The 19739-nt window shown below is 44.9% G+C and overlaps 1 protein-coding gene across 1 annotated transcript; it reads right to left on the bottom strand.

Annotated features, from left to right (window-relative positions):
• Positions 1-275: 275 nt before the first annotated feature.
• Positions 276-17864, bottom strand: tm6sf2b (transmembrane 6 superfamily member 2b). Its single transcript, XM_087975905.1, has 10 exons — positions 17627-17864; positions 16087-16190; positions 15021-15118; positions 12898-13001; positions 12586-12668; positions 10809-10933; positions 10189-10290; positions 6779-6871; positions 5265-5384; positions 276-3992 (listed from the first exon to the last, which is right to left on the bottom strand). The coding sequence occupies exons 1-10, from the start codon at positions 17716-17718 to the stop codon at positions 3783-3785; spliced, it is 1131 nt and encodes a 376-aa protein (XP_087832031.1). The 5' UTR covers positions 17719-17864; the 3' UTR covers positions 276-3782.
• Positions 17865-19739: the final 1875 nt, after the last annotated feature.

Below are 19739 nucleotides of genomic sequence, written 5' to 3'. Positions count from 1 at the left end.
AAGTAAAGGACAGTCTCTATTTAGTTCCCAGGATGGACCAACATGCCCATGTACTGTCCTGAAGAGAGACACAGAGGAATCATATTACAGAATTCCCTAACTGTGCAGTCTAGAGGCAAATGGATAACGTCTGGTGGTCTGTACTCCGACACTCTGCATCTGACAACTACTCCATACAACTGGATGGCATTGTGGTCAGTCCAGAAGGAGGGTTGTATGATTCTAAGGTCTAACCTATTCTGGATGGCTTGATTTTGAATTAATGATAGCGGATAGGTATTTTAGTACCAAATTTATTACCTTGTAAAATAAAATATTACTGAAACTCAATTCCAGTGCTCAGAGCTGGAAATGTCTGATATAAAACAGAACTTAAAACTTTTTTTAAAAGATACACAAGGAAACAACGTGACCCATAGAGCTCACTTTGGCATACCATCATTGTCATATAGACAAGCACAAGGAGGGCTTCATGAACTGGTTGGTGTGTATATAGTGTTTGTGTGAGTATCTGTGTGTGTGGGTGTGTGGGGGGGGAACAGAATCCACCTTGTCAGCGAGTGAATCTTTTGAGAAAATCTCCCCCTTGCTCTCAGGAAGCTTCCTCTAGTGGTTGCCATCTTGAGTTTGGTGTATTCCTGGAGGTTCCATCTACAATCTCCCAATTCTCCCCCAGCAACCTCCGCTTTTAGCTGTCCAACATGCCAACCCTCAGTGCCATACTGTGCCTATAGCCAACTGAGAGTGAAAAGACTCCATGACTGATGGTGAAGAATCCTCTGATTGGTTCCCAAATAGCTTCCTCTGCGGTCCTTGCCCCATTGCCAATTTATTTCATGACTAATTAACAAAGATGATTAAAGAGAATGAAAAACATAACATTTTGATATGATTCCCCTCCTTGGTATTGCTCACTGCAATGTCCTGTGAATTAATTTTAAATCTGAAGAGCCCTGGGCATTTGTGGAGAGTTGGTAACCATATCCCACTGGAGTACAACTTTCACTGGTGATAGAGAACATCCACTACTTCATCCACATGTAAGTTCCAATCTTGACCACCAGTTGGCACTCTTCAATGAGTTGGTGCAGGCCCTTCACCTGCCTTGTCAAGGCCTCCACTGTTTGAATCTCATACATGATTTGGATGGATTGAGATGAAGAGCCAGATGTTTCTCTTCCTTCTCGGGCCTTGGTTCAGGGATACTGAGCCCACTACAGCAGCGTTGTTACTCTGCCATCTGAGCAAGGTCCTATTGACCACAATGATAAGTTTCAATGCTCTGGATTGAATCGGGATCCCATGCGATCTATAGCCAGAAGATAAACAGCTGGATATTTTGGGAATATGTCCATTCTTCATCCCATTACATCCTTAACTCCAAGAATCATAAACCAAATCAGCTCATCAGAAGCACAAAGACAGTCTCCCTTCATAGGAACAGGAGGAGGCCATTCATTCTCTTCAGGATGTCCCATCATTCAATTAGCTCTTAGCTGCTTTGTACCTTCATATCATCTAGTCATCTTCATTCTGCAATCCTTAAGTAGAATATAGAACACTACAGTACAGGCCCTTCAGCCCTCGATGTTGTGCCAACCTTTTATCCAACTTTAAGATCAAACTAATCGATATACCGTTCATTTTTACTATCATCCAAGTGCCAATCTAAGAATCGCTTAAATGTGCCTAATGTATCTGACTCTACTACCACTGTTGGCAGTGCATTCCACTTTGTGTAAAGAACCGACCTCTGACATCTCCCCTAAACCTTCCTCCATTCACCTTAAAATTATGCCCTCTTGTGATAGCCATTTCTGCCCTGGGAAAAAGTCTCTTGACTATTCACTCTATGCTTCTTATCATCGTGCACACTTCTATCAAGTCACAGGGACCCACAGAACCCACGACCAGTGACATGGAATATCCTAGGTGGGCAATCATACATGTTAGCAAATTATTGCCACTGACAACTGTTGGCCTGGAATTACAAATGGCTCAGACCAGGTAAAAGGAATTCAGATAACCTTCCCTCAAGAACAAGTGAAGTGGATGGTATCAATGATAGTTGAAATGGTCACCATTAATGTTCAAGCTTTTATGTTGCAAATTTATTAACTGAATTCAAATTCTATCAGCTACTGTAGCAAGATTTGATCCCATATCCTCAGAACATAAGCCTGGATCTCTACTAACTCATTTTTTGACACTGAGTTTAGGAGAAGGATCACTGGACTTGAAATGTTAACTCTTCTCTCCAAAGTTGTTGCCAAACCTGCTGAGCTTCTTCAGCAAGTTCTGTTTTGGCTTCAGATTTCTAACATCCACAGTTCCTTTTAGTCTAGGAACATTACCATTTATCCACTGTTTCCCAAAAACCTGTCCATTATCTACAAGGCACCGGTCAGGAGTGTGATGGAACACCACCATCTGCGCAATTCTCTCTGCGCAGCATTAATACACCAATCCAAACAAAACCTATCAAGCTCAGTCAGTTTTGAGATTTCCATCCTCTAGCTTTTTGGTCTCAGAGTTCAGATTTTCACTCCCTTCCATGTGATTTACCACTTTCTGACAACATTCCTGAATAGAATACCATACCTTTCAACATTGATTGGAAGTCTTGAGGATTATTCTCCAGAAAACAGTAGCATGCAACACCCAGACAAAATTCATAGTAGTGTTAAAAACATAGTGTTCTTTTTTTCAAATTGTTCTTTGAACAAATTCATTCATGAATTATAAAGTTGTTGGAGATGAGGAGCAAATCTGGTCTGACTGCATGCAGGCAATTTGGAGGATGGACAGTGATTTCTCCAAGAATGTCTGCAGCTGGAGCTGCTAACCCAACCCTGAATGGCCTCACTCTAATGTCAAGGTTGACACTCACTAATCTCTTGTACTGCCCTTCCAAGTCATTCAGGGTTCCATCCATCAGGGTGTCCAGCAGTTTATTATAGTACAACTCTATCATGAGGTCAAGCCAACAAGATGTCATAGATGTTTTATGAAAGGGATGGGTTTGGGGTTGGTGTTCAGAGAAATGAGAAGTTGTGCGAAATTCAACTTTGGAATACAAAGGCTAATTGAAGTGGGGGAAATTCATTGCACACACACATGAAACAGAATGGACAACTGGATGCAGTGCATAAAATAATCAGATGAAAGATTATCAGGGAATGTCAAGTTGAGGTTGAAATCGGGTCAACCATGGTCTTATTGAATGGCAGAGCAGGGTCAAAGGGCCGAGTGGCCTCCTCTTGTTTCCTGTTTGTATGTAAATGAAAGAACTTGCAATTATGTAGCACCTTGCATAACCACAGAATGTTCCAAAGTACTTCACAGTCAATTAATTTTGTTTTTGACGCATAATCATTGTTGTAATGTGGGAAATGTAACAGCAAATTTATACACAGCACAAAGAACAATGTGATACGACCAAAAACGGTTTTAGTGTTGTCAATTGAGGGATAACTATTAGTTAGGACACTAGGGATAACTCCCTCACCTTCCTTCAAAAGAGTAATCATGTAATCTTTTCTCTCCACTTGAGGGGGCAGATAGGGCCTTGGTTAAACAGCTCAACTCTCTCTGCATTGCACAGGAGGGTCTGTCTCCATTATGTGGGGTGTGTCTGCGGTGGGTTTTTGATGCATAACATTCTGGTTCAGAGATGAGGGTGCTCTCCAGCAAGTTATGGTTGACACCTCATTTAACATCACTTTAAAGGACCAACTATTACAGTTCACTGCCTCTGCATGCGACCCACTTGGCCTGTCCCTTTAGTTGATTTTCTTCTCCAGCTCGTTGATATTTCTGGGTATTTCCCTCCGGAAGAAGCTAGAGAAAGTGATACAGCGAAATGCCAAGAGCTGAGCGCCAACAGCGAAGAGGATGTTGGTGTAGAGGAAGGACGAGACCTCATTCTGGGGTACTCGGTAGGTAAGGGAAGTACGAGTGTGTAAGGAAGCGCCAATGTGAGAAAACTGAGCCTGGAGGAGAAGGAAGGAGAGAATGAGAAACAGATTAAAATATGTACAATGTGAGGGCTTTCCTCAGACTGATCAATACCCTGTCTTTCTATAATGGCTTCAACTTAGTTAAAAGTTGAAGTTAGTTCCACGGCATGTTCATGGGAGGTGAACAAAAATAATGGACATTGAGTCCCATCGGAAGATAGGATGAGAGTAAACCTAAAGCTTACTCAAAAAAGGTGGTTTTTAGGCATTGGAGGGAAAAGACATTAGGAGGTGGAGAGGTTTATGAAGGCTGTTCCAAAGCAGAACACACTTCCATCAATGGGAAGGCAAAACAAAATCAGGGATTCGCACAAAGTCCAGCATTAGAGGAATACAGAGATCGCAGAAACAGTAGCACTGTAGGGGGTGGCAGAGCAGGGGAGGGGGGGGGTGTAAGGACTGGAGGGGCTGACAGGGGGGGAGGGGGTGTAGGGACTGGAGGGGGTGACAGAGAGGGGAGGGGGTGTAGGGTGGAGGGGTGACAGAGAGGGAGGTATAGGGATTAGAGGAGGTGACAGAGAGAGGGGAGTGTGTAGGGACTGGAGGAGGTGACGAGGTGGTGTAGAGACTGGAGGAGGTGACAGAGAGAGGAGGTGGGTGTAGGGACTGGAGGATGTTACAGCGATATGGAGGGGTGTAGGGGCAGGAGAAGGTGACAGAGATAGGGAGGGGTGTGGGAGCTGGAAGAGGTAACAGAGGTAGGGAGGGATGTAGGGCTAGAGGAGGTGACAGAAATAGGGAGGAGGCCAAGCTGTGGAAAGATTTGAAAAAGGAATGGGGATTTTGGAATTGAGGCATTTCCAGATTAGGAGTCAGCGCTGATGAGCTAGCACAAGCTGAGAGATGCTGTGGGGGTGTGATTTATGGACACGGTCTCAGTGGACATTCAGAGCTTAGGTTTCTGTTAGCTGCAGAAGGGAGGCTGGGCAGATGTAGGTGAGTTTTGAGATAACAAAGGGATGAAAAAGGAGAGGATCTCAATAATGGGTTGAAAGCTCTGCTCAGAGACAATAGGAAATCCCAAGAACTGTTTCAGCAATTTATTAGAAAGGCCTATTTCATCCATTTTCATTGGCTTGTCTTCAAAATAACACATTGACTTTCACTTTCTAATTTTATCAGTCAGGGACTAGGTTTTTCTCTCCATTGTTTCTTTCCTAATCAGTCAGAACTAGGCCCTAGATTTCATCCTGTTCTGAAGCTTCACAATGGTGCTGATTAACAGACACAACTCCCGTGACTTACTTGGGCTATGGCTCCTGCAAACACCACGGTCAGATCAGGCATCCATTCACAGCCGGGTTCCAACAGGCCGTAAAGTGCCAGGCCAAAGAATGGCACAAGGTAGAACATGTTGACCAACATCTGAAACAGAGCAGTCAATGTCAATGCTAAATGTTAACTAACTCCCAGCTAACACGCACACACCACCCCACACCCTCCTCTCCGCATACACACACAAAACCATGCCCCACCCCACATACACACAAACACGCACACACACACACACACACACCACCCCCACACACGCACCCCACCCCACACACTCCTCCCCACACACACAATGAAGGTATCAGCAAGGTGTGAATGTGAAAGAGTGTGTTTGTGTTTGAGTTTGAGTGTGTGTATCTATCAGCATAGTTGTGCATGAGAGAGATTGAGAGTGTGAGAGAGGGCTGGAGCATGAATGTGTGTGTGTTCGTACATGTGAGAGAGGATATGATGTGTGTGTATGTATTTATGGATGTGTATTTGACTGTGTGACTGTGTGTGTGTACGTGCGCGAATGGCACACATGAGTGTGCAAGTGTTTGTGTGTAAGTGCATGAATGTGTGCAAGCGGTTTGTTTTGGTGTACGAGTATGAGTCTGTGAGTGTGCATGTGCTTGTGAGTGTGTGTGTATAATTGTGTAAAAGTGCAAATGGTGGAAGTGAGGACTGCAGATGCTGGAGATCAGAGCTGAAAATGTGTTGCCGGAAAAGCGCAGCAGGTCAGGCAGCATCCAAGGAGCAGGAGAATCGACGTTTCGGGCATGAGCCCTTCTTTAAGAAGGGCTGAAGAAGAGCTCATGCCTGAAACGTCGATTCTCCTGCTCCTTGGATGCTGCCTGACCTGCTGTGCTTTTCCGGCAACACATTTTCAGCAAATGGTGGAAGTGTCAAATGGACAGTAAGCACATAGGAGCAGGTATACAACTACAAATAGCATTTATATAACATTTTTAATGTAAGAAAATATCCTGAGGCACTTCACAGGAGGGATTACCAAAGCTCTGATGTGAAGGTGCCGGTCGGTGTTAGACTAGGGTGAACAAAGTTAAAAATCACAAAGGAGTAGTGCTCCAAAAGCTCATACTTCCAAATAAACCTGTTGGACTATAACTCAACCAAAGTTCACCATTGAGTCACATAAGGAGTTACTAGGACAGCTGACCAAAAGCCTCAGAGGTTTTAATGAGTGTCTTCAAAGGGGAGATAAAGGAGAAATGGGAGAGGTTTAAGGAGGGAATTAGGGTCCCAGACAGGAAAAGGCAAGGCACCAGCAGTAGAGGTGGGTAAAATCAGGGAAGCTCATGAAGACCTTGCTAACCATGGGGCTAAAGTTTAGGAGGGGTGAGGCCATGGAGGTATTTAAACATTAGAGAAGAAATGTTATAATCGTAGCATTTTTATACTATCAAGTCCACTCAGTTAAAGACTCTACCACCCATTCAGACTTCCCCCACATCCCATGTTCATTCTACCCTGTAGCCACTTACCTGGATCTTGGGATACATCACTGGGTCCAACAGGTAGGGCTCCTGATCATATGCATACCTTACACAGGTATCAAAGGGACACTCGAGGGCAATCTAGGTCAGACAATTACAGATCACAACCAAGTCCTGAATGCACTCAACATACTCGCGTGGTGGGGGAGCTTGAATTTGACTCACTCCTGGGAACACCCGTGAGGCAGGTTTTTCATTCTGCCCAATATTGTTCTCTGCTGCTTGCAATAGAATGACATATCACATGGGGCATAACACTAGTATTATCTGAATCTGTCAGTGTCCCATGATCATTTATGATTAAAACAGTTTCTGCAATTTGTCAGAAAATGGGGTGAAATAACTAATGTGTAATATTGTGATGGAAGGCATATGGTTTATATAAATATCATTTTTATTCAGAATTTGGATGTCAAACTAGTGGCAAATGGATTTTTTTTGTGAAGGGGTTTGGTATTTAACTAGGTCAGTCTTTGGACAGCCATAAATTTAACCCAGCATGCATCACACAGCAGATGACATCCGGTTTCCTGAAGTGTTAATGGACATTTGTTTGTGTCGTGGGGTTTCACAATAGGAGAGGGAAACAATTGAAACACATTGCTTTCGGGATTAGAACAATCAAGGATTTGTTTTAGAAACCCCAGGGATGGGAAAGCGTTTGGTCAGTTGAAATCAGATGTATGAGTAATTTCTTCGAGTAAAAGGAGTTTGTTTGGAGCAGTTGAGACCAGAAGACGTAGAACCAGAAGTAGCCATTCAGTCCATTCAGTCCATTCAGTCCTCTCCATCATTCAATGAGGTCATGGCTGTTCTGACAGTCCTAAACTCCATTTTCCCGCCTTCTCTCCATAACCATTTAGGGCAGCACAGTGGCTCAGTGGTTAGCACTGCAGCCTCACAGCACCAGGGTCCCAGGTTTGATTCCAGCCTCAGGCGACTGTCTGTGTGGAGTTTGCACATTCTCCCCGTGTCTGTGTGGGTTTCCTCCAGGTGCTCTGGTTTCCTCCCACAGTCCAAAGATGTTCAGATCAGGTGAATTGGCCACGCTAAATTGTCCAAAGTGTTAGGTGCTTTAGTCAGAGGGAAATGGGTCTGAGTGGGTTACTCTTCCGCGGGTCGGTGTGGACTTGTTGGGCCAAAGGGCCTGTTTCCACACTGTAGGAAATCTAATCTAATCTAAAAAAAAACCTTGAGTTCCCCCCCTTCCTGTTTACCAAAACTGTCTGTCTCAGCCTCGACTGCCCTCTTGTAGTAAAGAATTCTACAGATTCACTACCTTCAGAGAGAAGAAATGCATCATCCTTAAATGGGCGACCCCTTATCTTTCCTTAAAGAGGGAGACCAGAACTGTTCACTGTGGTCCAGCTGTATTCTGACTTTAGCAAAACTTCCCTACTTTTGTTCTCCATTCCCTCCAAAATAAAGACCAACGCTCCACTTGTCTTCCATATTACCCACTGAACTTGGATGCTCGCTTTTTATGATTCATACACGAGGACTCCCCAATCTCTCTGTTCTATAGCTTTCTAGCAATAAGTTACCTTAGTGTAAGGATATCAGTTGTGTGAGAGGAAAAAAAAGATTTCATAGCTCACAGGACAGGAAATGAGGAGGAAAAAACAAGTTAGGTCAAGCTTACAGGTTGTGCAGGGAAAAAACATCTCTTCTTTTTGAGAAATTAATTGTAAAGTGATGGTGTTAAAGGGTAAATGGGATTTTGTTTTGCTGTGTGTTTGAATATCTTTTAAACTGTGTTACATGTAAATTATTTGATTTATTTTATACTATTTTACTATCTTTTATATAATAAAGTTCTGTTTTATTGTTAAAACCAAATCTGCCACATTGTGGCGTTTATATTTCAGTGAAAGACTACTGCATTAAATTAGTTTAAAAAGATGATTCATCAAGTCAGACTTCTTTGTGGAATGTGACTTGTCCAGTAGTAGCATCAGCTGGATCACACTTTAACAAAAGGATAATTACTTCAAGAAGCACAAAATAAATTCTGTTTTTAACAATTCGGATGTTTGGGCTAATGCTGTGGGAACATGGGTGTAAATCTCATCACAGCAGCTGGTGGGATTTAAATTCAATTAAATAATCTGGAATGTAAAGATAATCTCAGTGACGGTGACGGCAAAACTGTCATCGATTGTCATAATAACCCACCTGGTTCACTAATGTCCCTTAATGAAGGAAATCTACTATCCTGGCCTGATCTGGCCTACACATGTCTGTAAGCTTAGAGTAATGTGGTTAACACTTAATGACTCTCTGAAATAGCCTGGAGACCTACTCAGCTCAAGGGGCAATGAGCAATGGATAACAGGAGCTTGCTTTGCCAGTGAATCCCACATCCCATCAAAGGTGGATTTAAAAAAATCAACCACAGACCCCTGAATCCCACTCCAAGATCCCAATTTTTCCCTTCCTTGCTGATGCTCCCACTTGTTTGAGCAATAATTTTCCACATGGCAGCCTGGAAAGTGAGAATGGCAAATCTGCTGCACGTTCACCAAAATTCATTTCCCAGGAATAGGCATTGGAGAGAGACGAGGAAGAGAAGCTTTCCCTGACTGAGGCTGACAGCTGAAGTCACTCTCAGTGCACTAGCAGTGAATCTGATTGGCTTTTTAAAACTATCATTGTCAAAGCCAAGGTAAGTATTTCATTGGAAAATAAATGAGATCACAGAACAATGCATCGAGCTAGTCTTAAAGAAAATTATAACATCTTCTCACAACATCAGGTCAGATTCATCATTCTTTGCTGCTAGTGGTTCAGAGAACAGTGTAATGGAGGCACAAGGAGATTCAGCACCTATTCTTTCCCCAATAAGATCATAAAACTTTTAAGATCTACCAGGAGGAGTAGACGTGCTTTGGCTGAATTTTGCATCCAAAATGATGATACCTCAGACAGTGCAGCACTCACTCAGTATTGACCCTCTGACAGTTCAGCGCATCCCCAGCACTGACCCTCCGACAGTGCGGCGCACCCTCAGCACTAACCCTCCGACAATGCGGCACTCCCTCAGCACTGACCCTCTGACAGTGCAGCACTACCTCAGCACTGACCCTCTGACATTGTGGCATTCTCTCATACTAATCTGGATTCACTAGTTTACAAATTATTCTCAAGTAACCTTAATGGGACTCGGATCCACCATCCTTTGAATGGATGTGAGGGTGAGAATTGGCCAAGTGAAGAGCTGGATGGCCAAAGTGTTCATTGCCTTTGAGGACACTTCCTGAGAAGCTGAAAACGTGAGATAGCTCTATGGGAGATTGCAATAGTAATGAGAAGGTGAGCTGTAAAGGGGTGAATTAAACAGTGTCCATCAAATCAGCCAAACATATCCACTCCCTGAGCTGTCAATGGTCAATACTTACAAAGCCCCGGAAGACTGTGTAAGCAGCAGCAAACAGCAGATATATTACAAAGCAGACATCGAGAGGCCTCCGATACAACCACTTTCCCTGTTCTGTGGCAACCTGTGGGAATGGCAGACGCACAGTCGGACAGAACCAAACAGTTCAGATTAACAACTGATCAATAACCAATCATTTATATTAGACCACAACAAACATTGATCATCAATGGCCAGAAAGGATGAACTGATATGTACCTAATAATCAAATAATAATTAAATTAATAATTAAACTATAACCCTGGCAAATAATAAGCTACAAATCCTCATTAATAGTTTATTATTATGGATTTTCAATATATTATAATTTTGATAGTATACAAAATAAAGCTTTCTCTACGCCGTCTCCATCGATCACTCCCGGAACAAGTACAGCACAGGATTAGATACAGAGTAAAAATCACTTTACTCTTTTAAACAGAAAGTAAAGCTCCTTCTATACTGTCCACCTCAAACACTCCCAGGATAGGGACAGCTCAGGATTAGATACAGAGTAAAGCTATTTCTCTGTAAATCGGGCGTTATTAACTGTCACAGCAATGACCACTAAGTTATGTCCAGGTTATTGCAAGTGCTTCTTACCTGATCTGCTGTCGCCTTTGGCAATGCTCTGGGAATCCCATAGATTTTCTTCCCAGCCCAAATTGGGATCAACATATACGGAATATTCAGCAGGAAAGCAGGACGGATTTCAGTTCCATATTTACCTTCATGAATTGAGACTAAAATTAGCAGTCGAGATATAGGAAAACACTAAATCTTCACATTTGATCTTTTTATAAATCATTGTCTAATGTTTTATCGATGAAATATATAGTGCAACATGATGTTACATGGAGATTTCCACTATTATAATCCACTTTGTGAACAAAACACCAGGACATGGAGAGCATGGAGTTAGATAGAGTAAAGCTTCCTCTACACTATCCTCATCAAACACTCCCAAGACAGGGACAGTACAGGGTTAGATACAGAGTAAAGCTCCCTCTACACTGTCCCCATCAAACACTCCCAGGACAAGTACAGCACGGGGTTAGCTACTGAGTAAAGCTCCACCTACTTTGTTTCAGTTAGTAATTTCTGATAGGAATATGCCTTTCAGGATGAAGATTATCATATATCTCTATCTTTTGCCTTTCCTTTAAGAAGCTCTTAAAAAATCTATCTTTTCGACTGAGATTTTCTATCTGTTGTAATATATTCCTATGTTCAAAGTTTGTGCGAAGATTTGTAGCTCGGGTGCTCGTTGTTGTGGTTCTGTTCGCCGAGCTGGAAGTTTTTGTTGCAAACGTTTCGTCCCCTGGCTAGGCGACATCATCAGTGCTTGAGAGCCTCCTGCGAAGCGCTTCTTTGATGTTTCCTCCGGTGTTTATAGTGGTCTGTCCCTGCCGCTTCCGGTTGTCAGTTTCAGCTGTCCGCTGTAGTGGTTGGTATATTGGGTCCAGGTCGATGTATTTGTTGATGGAGTTTGTGGATGAGTGCCATGCCTCTAGGAATTCCCTGGCTGTTCTCTGTCTGGCTTGCCCTATGATAGTAGTGTTGTCCCAGTCGAATTCATGTTGCTTGTTGTCTGCGTGTGTGGCTACTAAGGATAGCTGGTTGTGTCGTTTCGTGGCTAGTTGATGTTCATGTACGCGGATTGTTAACTGTCTTCCTGTTTGTCCTATATAGTGTTTTGTGCAGTCCTTGCATGGTATTTTGTACAAAATCCCATGCAAGGACTGCACAAAACACTATATAGGGCAAACAGGAAGACAGCTAACAATCCGCATACATGAACATCAACTAGCCACGAAACGACACAACCAGCTATCCTTAGTAGCCACACACGCAGACAACAAGCAACATGAATTCGACTGGGACAACACTACTATCATAGGGCAAGCCAGACAGAGAACAGCCAGGGAATTCCTAGAGGCATGGCATTCATCCACAAACTCCATCAACAAATACATCGACCTGGACCCAATATACCAACCACTACAGCGGACAGCTGAAACTGACAACCGGAAGCGGCAGGGACAGACCACTATAAACACCGGAGGAAACATCAAAGAAGCGCTTCGCAGGAGGCTCTCAAACACTGATGATGTCGCCTAGCCAGGGGACGAAACGTTTGCAACAAAAACTTCCAGCTCGGCGAACAGAACCACAACATATTCCTATGTAGCTCCATGTTAAGCCTTACTCCATAAAGTGGGCCTCCGTAAGGCATCTTATGGCATTGTATTTTGTTCAGAATGTTATATATATGCAAAATGTCATTATGATTGTTCCATTATCTCATGTAGCATTATCCTCCTTCCAGTTCAGTGTAACAGTTTACTGGGAACAACCTCAGTCAGGCCCAGTCACTCACCTAAGACGGTTCCAACTAGAAGGGTCACGAGACTCATGAGAATGGAGCCCAGCCAATAGAGGCCAACACAGCGGTAACTCCAGCTGTGGGGAGATCACAGGCTTTAGTGATTATGTGAGACTTATATCCTCACTACTTCCATTTTAGTACAAGTCTAGTTATTCCATCAGTTTAGCTTTGGGCAATCTGCTGAGGAGTCTGAGCTGCCCCCTCCCCAAGGTCAGTACCTCTTTTTAGGCATTTGGTGCCCACAATCGAATGCAAGTGCTTCATGTAGGATCAGTCAATATGAGCTACTGCTTGATGCCTTACCTCAATGAGATGGCTGTTATCATCAGCAAGTAGAGGGCGTAATGGACTGTTCCATCCCAGTAACAGATCAGTATTCCATAGGCACTGCGAAGATACGGCTCCCCCTGCCAAAGGAGCAGAGCATCAGTCCCAACTATTGAGCCCCATTCCAACCACCATCTCTACACTCCCATCATTACTATGAGTACAACTGCACTGCCAGATCTTTTCATGGGATGTGGACGTTATTGGCAAGTCCAGCATTTGTTATCCTACTCTCAGTGCTCCTTGGCTTGCTCAGCCATTTCAAAGGGCGGTCAAGACTCTACCATTGCTGTAGGTCTGAAGTTACATCTAGACCAGACCTGGTAAGGACAGGAAATTTCTTTCCCTAAAGGACCAGCTGGTTTACACATAATTGATGATGGCTTCATTGTCACCGTCACTGAGGTTAAATTTCAATTCTGGATTTTTAAGAGTTTTTGTTTTATTAATTGAATTAAATACAAGCAGGTGGTATGTTTGGATTTGAACCTGTGTCCCCAGAGCATTAGCCTGAACCTCCAGTGAAATCACCAGCACCTCCACAGGGGCACAAACTTGTTCAACAAAACTGATGAAACAATGGAATGCCATAAGAACACATTCTCAACTCTGGCTCATGGGGATAGCCACTCAGCAAACACACCGTTCAAATGGCAGAGAGCCAGGTAGCACCTCACCCCATCTCCACTGAGTGGCTGAAGGGAAATGAGAGCTCAACTTTCCTGGATTTGGGAAGAGGAGGTCAGCTGAGTTTCATATTCCCTGTCATTAATCAGTAACCTTATACCCAGCTCTGCAGGGTCAAACAGTCAGTTGCCCCCTCTCACTCTCCCCCCATTAAACAGGGTTAGGGAAACCTTCTCATCAAGAGTTTAGATTAGAGTGGTGCTGGAAAAGCAGAGCAGATCAGGCAGCATCCGAGGAGCAGGAAAATCGACCTTTCGGGATAACCTTCTCATCAAGTCAGGCTGCAGTACCCAGGGAAGTCTGCAGAGGCTTGTTTTGTGGTGGGGAGCTGAAATCACAAGAATCAAGGACAGTAAAAGAGGAAATTGCTTTTCTCTGCCTTTCAAAGCCACAGGACATCTCTAACTGTTTGATAGCTTTTATGAAATGTAGATGGTGTCACAGGGGACAGGTTGGCTCAGTTGAATAGATGGTTAGTGCATGATTTGGAATAATGCTAACCTGCTGGTTTGTTTGTCATTCTGGCATTCAGGACATGCCTCCTCACCCTGCCTCTGATAGTGGAAGGCTATGGTAAACACCATTGATAAAACCAGCCAAGAAAACAGCTCAGTGTGTTCAACAGACAATGGATAACTGTGCTGTCTTTAAGCAGAGCATACGAGTCAATGGGATAGGGTCATTATAACATGGAAAGAGGCTGTTGAGCCCAGCAAGTCCACTGTTACAATATGAGTAAAACAGTGGCCAATTTGTATACAGCAATGTTCCATAAACAGTAATGACCAAATGATCAGTTTTACTGATGCTGTTAGAGGTGTAGATGTTGGCCCAGAACTCCCATACTCTTTAAAGATTGCCTGTGGTCCCTGTTAGTTTCATGTGAGGTCAGACAGTTTAACATTTTTAGATTAGATTAGATTCCCTTCAGTGTGGAAACAGGCCCTTCGGCCCAACCAGTCCACACGGATCCTCTGAAGAGTAACCCACCCAGACCCATTTCCCTCTGACTAATGCACCTAATACTATGGGCAATTTAACATGGCCAATTCACTCAACCTGTATATCAGGAAACACATGCAGACACAGGGAGAATGTGCAAACTCCACACAGACAGTCCCCCGAAGCTGGAATTGAACCTGGGACCTTAGCACTGTGAGGCAGCAGTGCTAACCATTGTGCCACCGTGCCACCCCAACTGATTTCATCTGAAAGATGGCATCCCCAGCAGTACTGCACTGGTGTTAAGGTAGATTATAGTTGCAAATCTCAAGAGAATAGTGAGGTCTATATTATGCACAGGAGTTCATGGGAGATGGTGAAACCACCAAAGAAATGGACAGATCTCAGGTGCAGTTCGAGAGAACACAGGGAAATTCTTCCCACCATCAGCAGTGCAATTTTGAACCTACTTCCTTCAAGTAGAATCCCATGAAGCCTCTGATGTAGCCATCCTGTTCCAGGGAGATAATTAAATCGATGACACTTGTAAAGGAGAACACACTGAAAGCTGCAATAAGAGATAAGGGTTATTCAATTCTCCCTGTTACCTGATTCCAAAAGACAACAAGAAATAGGAACAGCAGTAGGCCATTCAGCCCCTCAAGCCTGCTCTGCCATTCAATGGAATCATGACTGATCCAACATTACTCACAATCACTTTCCTGCTCTTTCCCAATAATCCTTGATTTCTGGCCGACCAAGAATCTCTCTCTTTCAGCCTTAAATCTACACAAGGACTCCACCCTGACAGCTCTCTGCAGCAAGGAGTTCCAAAGACACTCAACCTTCTGAGAGAAGAAATTCCTCCTCATCTCAGTCTTAAATGGCACCTCTTTATTCTGAGACTATACCCTCTGCTCCTAATCTCTCTCCTGAGGTGAAACATCCTCTCAGCATTCACCCTGTCAAGCCCCTTAAGAATCCAATATGTTTCAACGGGATCACCTTTCATTCTTCCAAATTCCAAGCAATAGACTCCTAACCTGTTAAACCTTTGCTCATAAGATGTTCCCTCCATATTGGGGATCATCCTAGTATCCTTCTCTGGACTGCCCCCATCATGGTCCTCTGTGTCACATCACTGATGCTCCACTCTGCTTGTTTCTCATGCCACTCTTATTTAACCACCCCTTCCTGACAGGTTTCTCCTACTCACCGCTCACCCCTTCCCCAACATCAACATGAAATCGATGACCATGGAACAGTGGCACCATTACACTCACTAATCCCTATATCTATTACTCAATGGGAATAATATATTACTTAACATTTTTCTATGTTCACTGGTTCAGCGACCCCAGTTTAAATTCCATGTTTCATTGTTGATTTCACTGGTTCAAGTTTGGAATCAAGCAATTGTTCCAGATCTGACCTTGCAGCTCGTGATGCCCCTTCAGAAACCAGAGTGATGGATTTGAAAGCCCCATGAAGCTCTGCACTTACTAAAGCTGATTGAGTCAATGCCCTATCACTTACCATAGAACAGGGGGTCTGTGGGGGTTCTTCCGATGACGAGCAGGTACAACACCAACAACAGGCCAAGGAGGACTCCAACACCAGCATAAAACACTGTCATGGGACTTTAGAAGGAACAGGGAGAAAAGAATTAGTGACAGAAGGTCCTGAGGAGAGGGCAGTAATTATTGGGAAACACTGGACGGACCGATGATTGTCTTAATGAAGGTCTTTAAAATCATGAATAGGTTTGATAGGATAGTGTAGAGAAGATGTTTTAATGGTGGGCAAGATGAAAACAAGGGACCATAACACAATCACTAACAAATCCAATTGGGAATTCATGAGGGAGCGGTTTACACAGAGAGTGGGGAGAATGTGGAACATACTTCCGTAGGGAGTGAGTGAGGTGAATGATATTGATCTGTTTAAGAGGAAGTGAAATAAAAACATGATGGAAAAAGGAATAGAAGGACTGGAGGAAGGACGAGATAAGGAAGGATGGAAGGAGGCTTCTGTGGAGCAGAAACACCAGCCTGGATTTAGGCCAAATGCCTGTTTATGTAAACGACCCAAATGACAGTGACAACGAGCAAAAGATACAAATACAGAGAACTAAAACTCATCAATCTGGATTCATACTTGCACTTTAAACTGTAACTCCAGATTACAAACAAAACGTCATTTTTTTTATACATATATTAGTTTCAGACTGAGGCCAGTGCTAGTCTCAGTCCCGGCTGGGGTTAATCCACAGGCAGCTCAATGAGGAGAAGCACCAAAGCTGAGCTCAAGGTTCCAAACCAAGCCTGATCTCAGAGTGCAAGATTCGAGAGTGACCTTGCAGAACCTGCTGATCAATAGAGGTAAAAACAATGACTGCAGATGCTGGAAACCAGATTCTGGATCAGTGGTACTGGAACCCCAGCACCACTGATCCAGATCCTGCTGATCAACAGAACTGACTGAACATGTGTTGCTGGAAAAGCGCAGCAGGTCAGGCAGCATCCAAGGAACAGGAGCCCTCACTTTCTCCTTGAAGATTTTAACCTACTGCGAATCCTCTTACAAGGATGCCTTCCTTGAAGAAGCTCTCTTCCTCCCTCTACACTCCAGCATCTGCAGCCCTCACTTTCTCCAACTGTCTGAACATGGCAATGTACGGAAATAGCAGCCCATTTCTAAATGCTCATGCGATATCATTCTCTTTGCTTTCTCAACTAACAGATCAATTTTTTTGACAAAAGTATTTTCTTTGAGTTTCCCATGCCTGAAATCTGTTAGATTCACCAGAGTGATATCAAACAGTGGGCTCCCACAGACTCTGTAACTGCCTACATCAGCTCATTGCAGTAGGATCTCATCCAGATCAGAATTCTAAAGCTTCGAGCACAACTCAGCACAAAGAGGCTTTTACACTATTTTATGTTCTAAACTCCTCCTGAAGGGGCTGCCCCTCTCTGGGTTACGGGGACCCCTGCCCCTCATTGGGGTACAGGGCTGAGGGGGCTTAGTGGTTTAGGCCAGAGGGGTGCAGACCGGGAGCTGGGAGCTCTCTCACCTGTCCATGGCCGACAGGCCGTTGAGCAGGAAGGAGACCGGGATCGCGGTCAGGGATAGCAGGAAGGCTGCAACACCGGCGGACACGCGCATCCCGGATCTGGAACTGCGAGCCGGACCCCGCTGTCGCTCTGCGGTTAGTTAGAGAAACATTCCGACCCAGGGCAGGGAAGGGTCACGGATTATTAACACAGAGAAAGACAGAGAGGGAGGGAGAATGGGAGAGAGTCCCAGCAACCCGGAACAACACGATAGGAGGAACAACCACTCCCAACCCAAAGAAAACATAATACAACCCCACACCCAGACCCAGGGAACACAGCACCCAACCCCACACCCAATCCCAGGGAACACAGCACCGAGTCCCACACCCACTCCCAGGGAACATAGCACCCAACCCCACACCCACTCACAGGGAACACAGCACCCAGCCCCATACCCACTCCCAGGGAACACAGCACCCAGCCCCATACCCACTCCCAGGGAACACAGCACCGAGCCCCACACCCACTCACAGGGTACACAGCACCGAGCCCCACAGCACCGAGCCCCACACCCACTCACAGGGTACACAGCACCGAGCCCCACACCCACTCACAGGGTACACAGCACCGAGTCCCACACCCACTCCCAGGGAACATAGCACCCAACCCCACACCCACTCCCAGGGAACACAGCACCGAGTCCCACACCCACTCCCAGGGAACATAGCACCCAACCCCACACCCACTCACAGGGAACACAGCACCTAGCCCCACACCCACTCCCAGGGAACACAGCACCCAGCCCCATACCCACTCCCGGGGAACACAGCACCCAGCCCCATACCCACTCCCAGGGAACACAGCACCGAGCCCCACACCCACTCACAGGGTACACAGCACCGAGCCCCACACCCACTCACAGGGTACACAGCACCGAGCCCCACACCCACTCACAGGGAACACAGCACCCAGCCCCATATCCAGACCCAGGGAACACAGCACCGAGCCCCACACCTATTCCCAGGGAACACAGCACCGAGCCCCACACCCAGACCCAGGGAACACAGCACCCAGCCGCACACCCACTCCCAGGGAACGCAGCACCCAGACCCACGCCCACTCCCAGGGAATACAGCACCCAGCCCCACACCCACTCCCAAGGAACACAGCACCGAGCCTCACACCCACTCTCAGGGAACATAGCACCCAACCCCATACCCATTCACAGGAAACAAAGTAGCACCTTGCACCCATTTCCAATTAAGCACAGCACCCAACCCCCACACGGACTCCCAGAGAACACTACATCCACGAGGATCCCAGCATTAAGCGGGAACATAGCAGCCAACAAAGGGAACACAAACACAAACATCTCGGGAACACATTGTGCATTAGGGCACCACTCAGGGTGTGTTGAAAAGGGGGTTTGACTACAGATTCCTTCTGGCAGAGGACTGTCTTACTTTTGGGGTAGTGAACATTTTCAGCAAATCTAGATGTGAATGAGAGTCGTGAAGAGGATGCAAAGAGACTTCAGGGGATTTGGACAAGCTGTGTGAGTGGGCAAGAATATGGCAGTTAGAATACAATGCGGATAAGTGTAAAGTTACTTGAGAAATGATGTACTGGCACTGGAGGGGATGCAGGAGGTTCACTGATTAATTCTAGAGTTGAGACGGTTGACTTATGAGAAGAGATCGAGTAGACTGTACCTAAAATACTTTTGGAATTTAGAAGTATGGAGGGGGGATCTTATCGAAACATATAAAATTATGAAGGGAGTAGGTAAGATAGAAGCAGGGAGGTCAGGTGAAACTAAAGCTAGGGGCATAGCCTCAAAATAAAGGGAAGCAGAGTTAGGGCTGAGCTGAAGAGGAACCTCTTCCCCCAAAGGAATGTGAATCTGTGGAATTTCCTGCCCAGTGAAGATTTGGAGATGCCGGTGTTGGACTGGGGTCCACAAAGTTAAAAATCACACAACACCAGGTTATAGTCCAACAGGTTTAATTGGAAGGTGATGACCACCTGATGAAGGAGCAGCGCTCCAAAAGCTAGTGCTTCCGATTAAACCTGTTGGACTATGACCTGGTGTGCTGTGATTTTTAACTTTGTACACCCCAGTGAAGCAGT

The sequence above is a fragment of the Chiloscyllium plagiosum genome, unplaced genomic scaffold (genome assembly GCF_037043375.1).
Source record: "Chiloscyllium plagiosum isolate Xiang-an unplaced genomic scaffold, Cpla_swu_hap1 HiC_scaffold_28, whole genome shotgun sequence".
Classification (NCBI taxonomy): Eukaryota; Metazoa; Chordata; class Chondrichthyes; order Orectolobiformes; family Hemiscylliidae; genus Chiloscyllium; species Chiloscyllium plagiosum.
The sequence above is the reverse complement of the archived record's forward strand: the minus strand, read 5'-3'. Positions and strand labels throughout refer to the sequence as shown.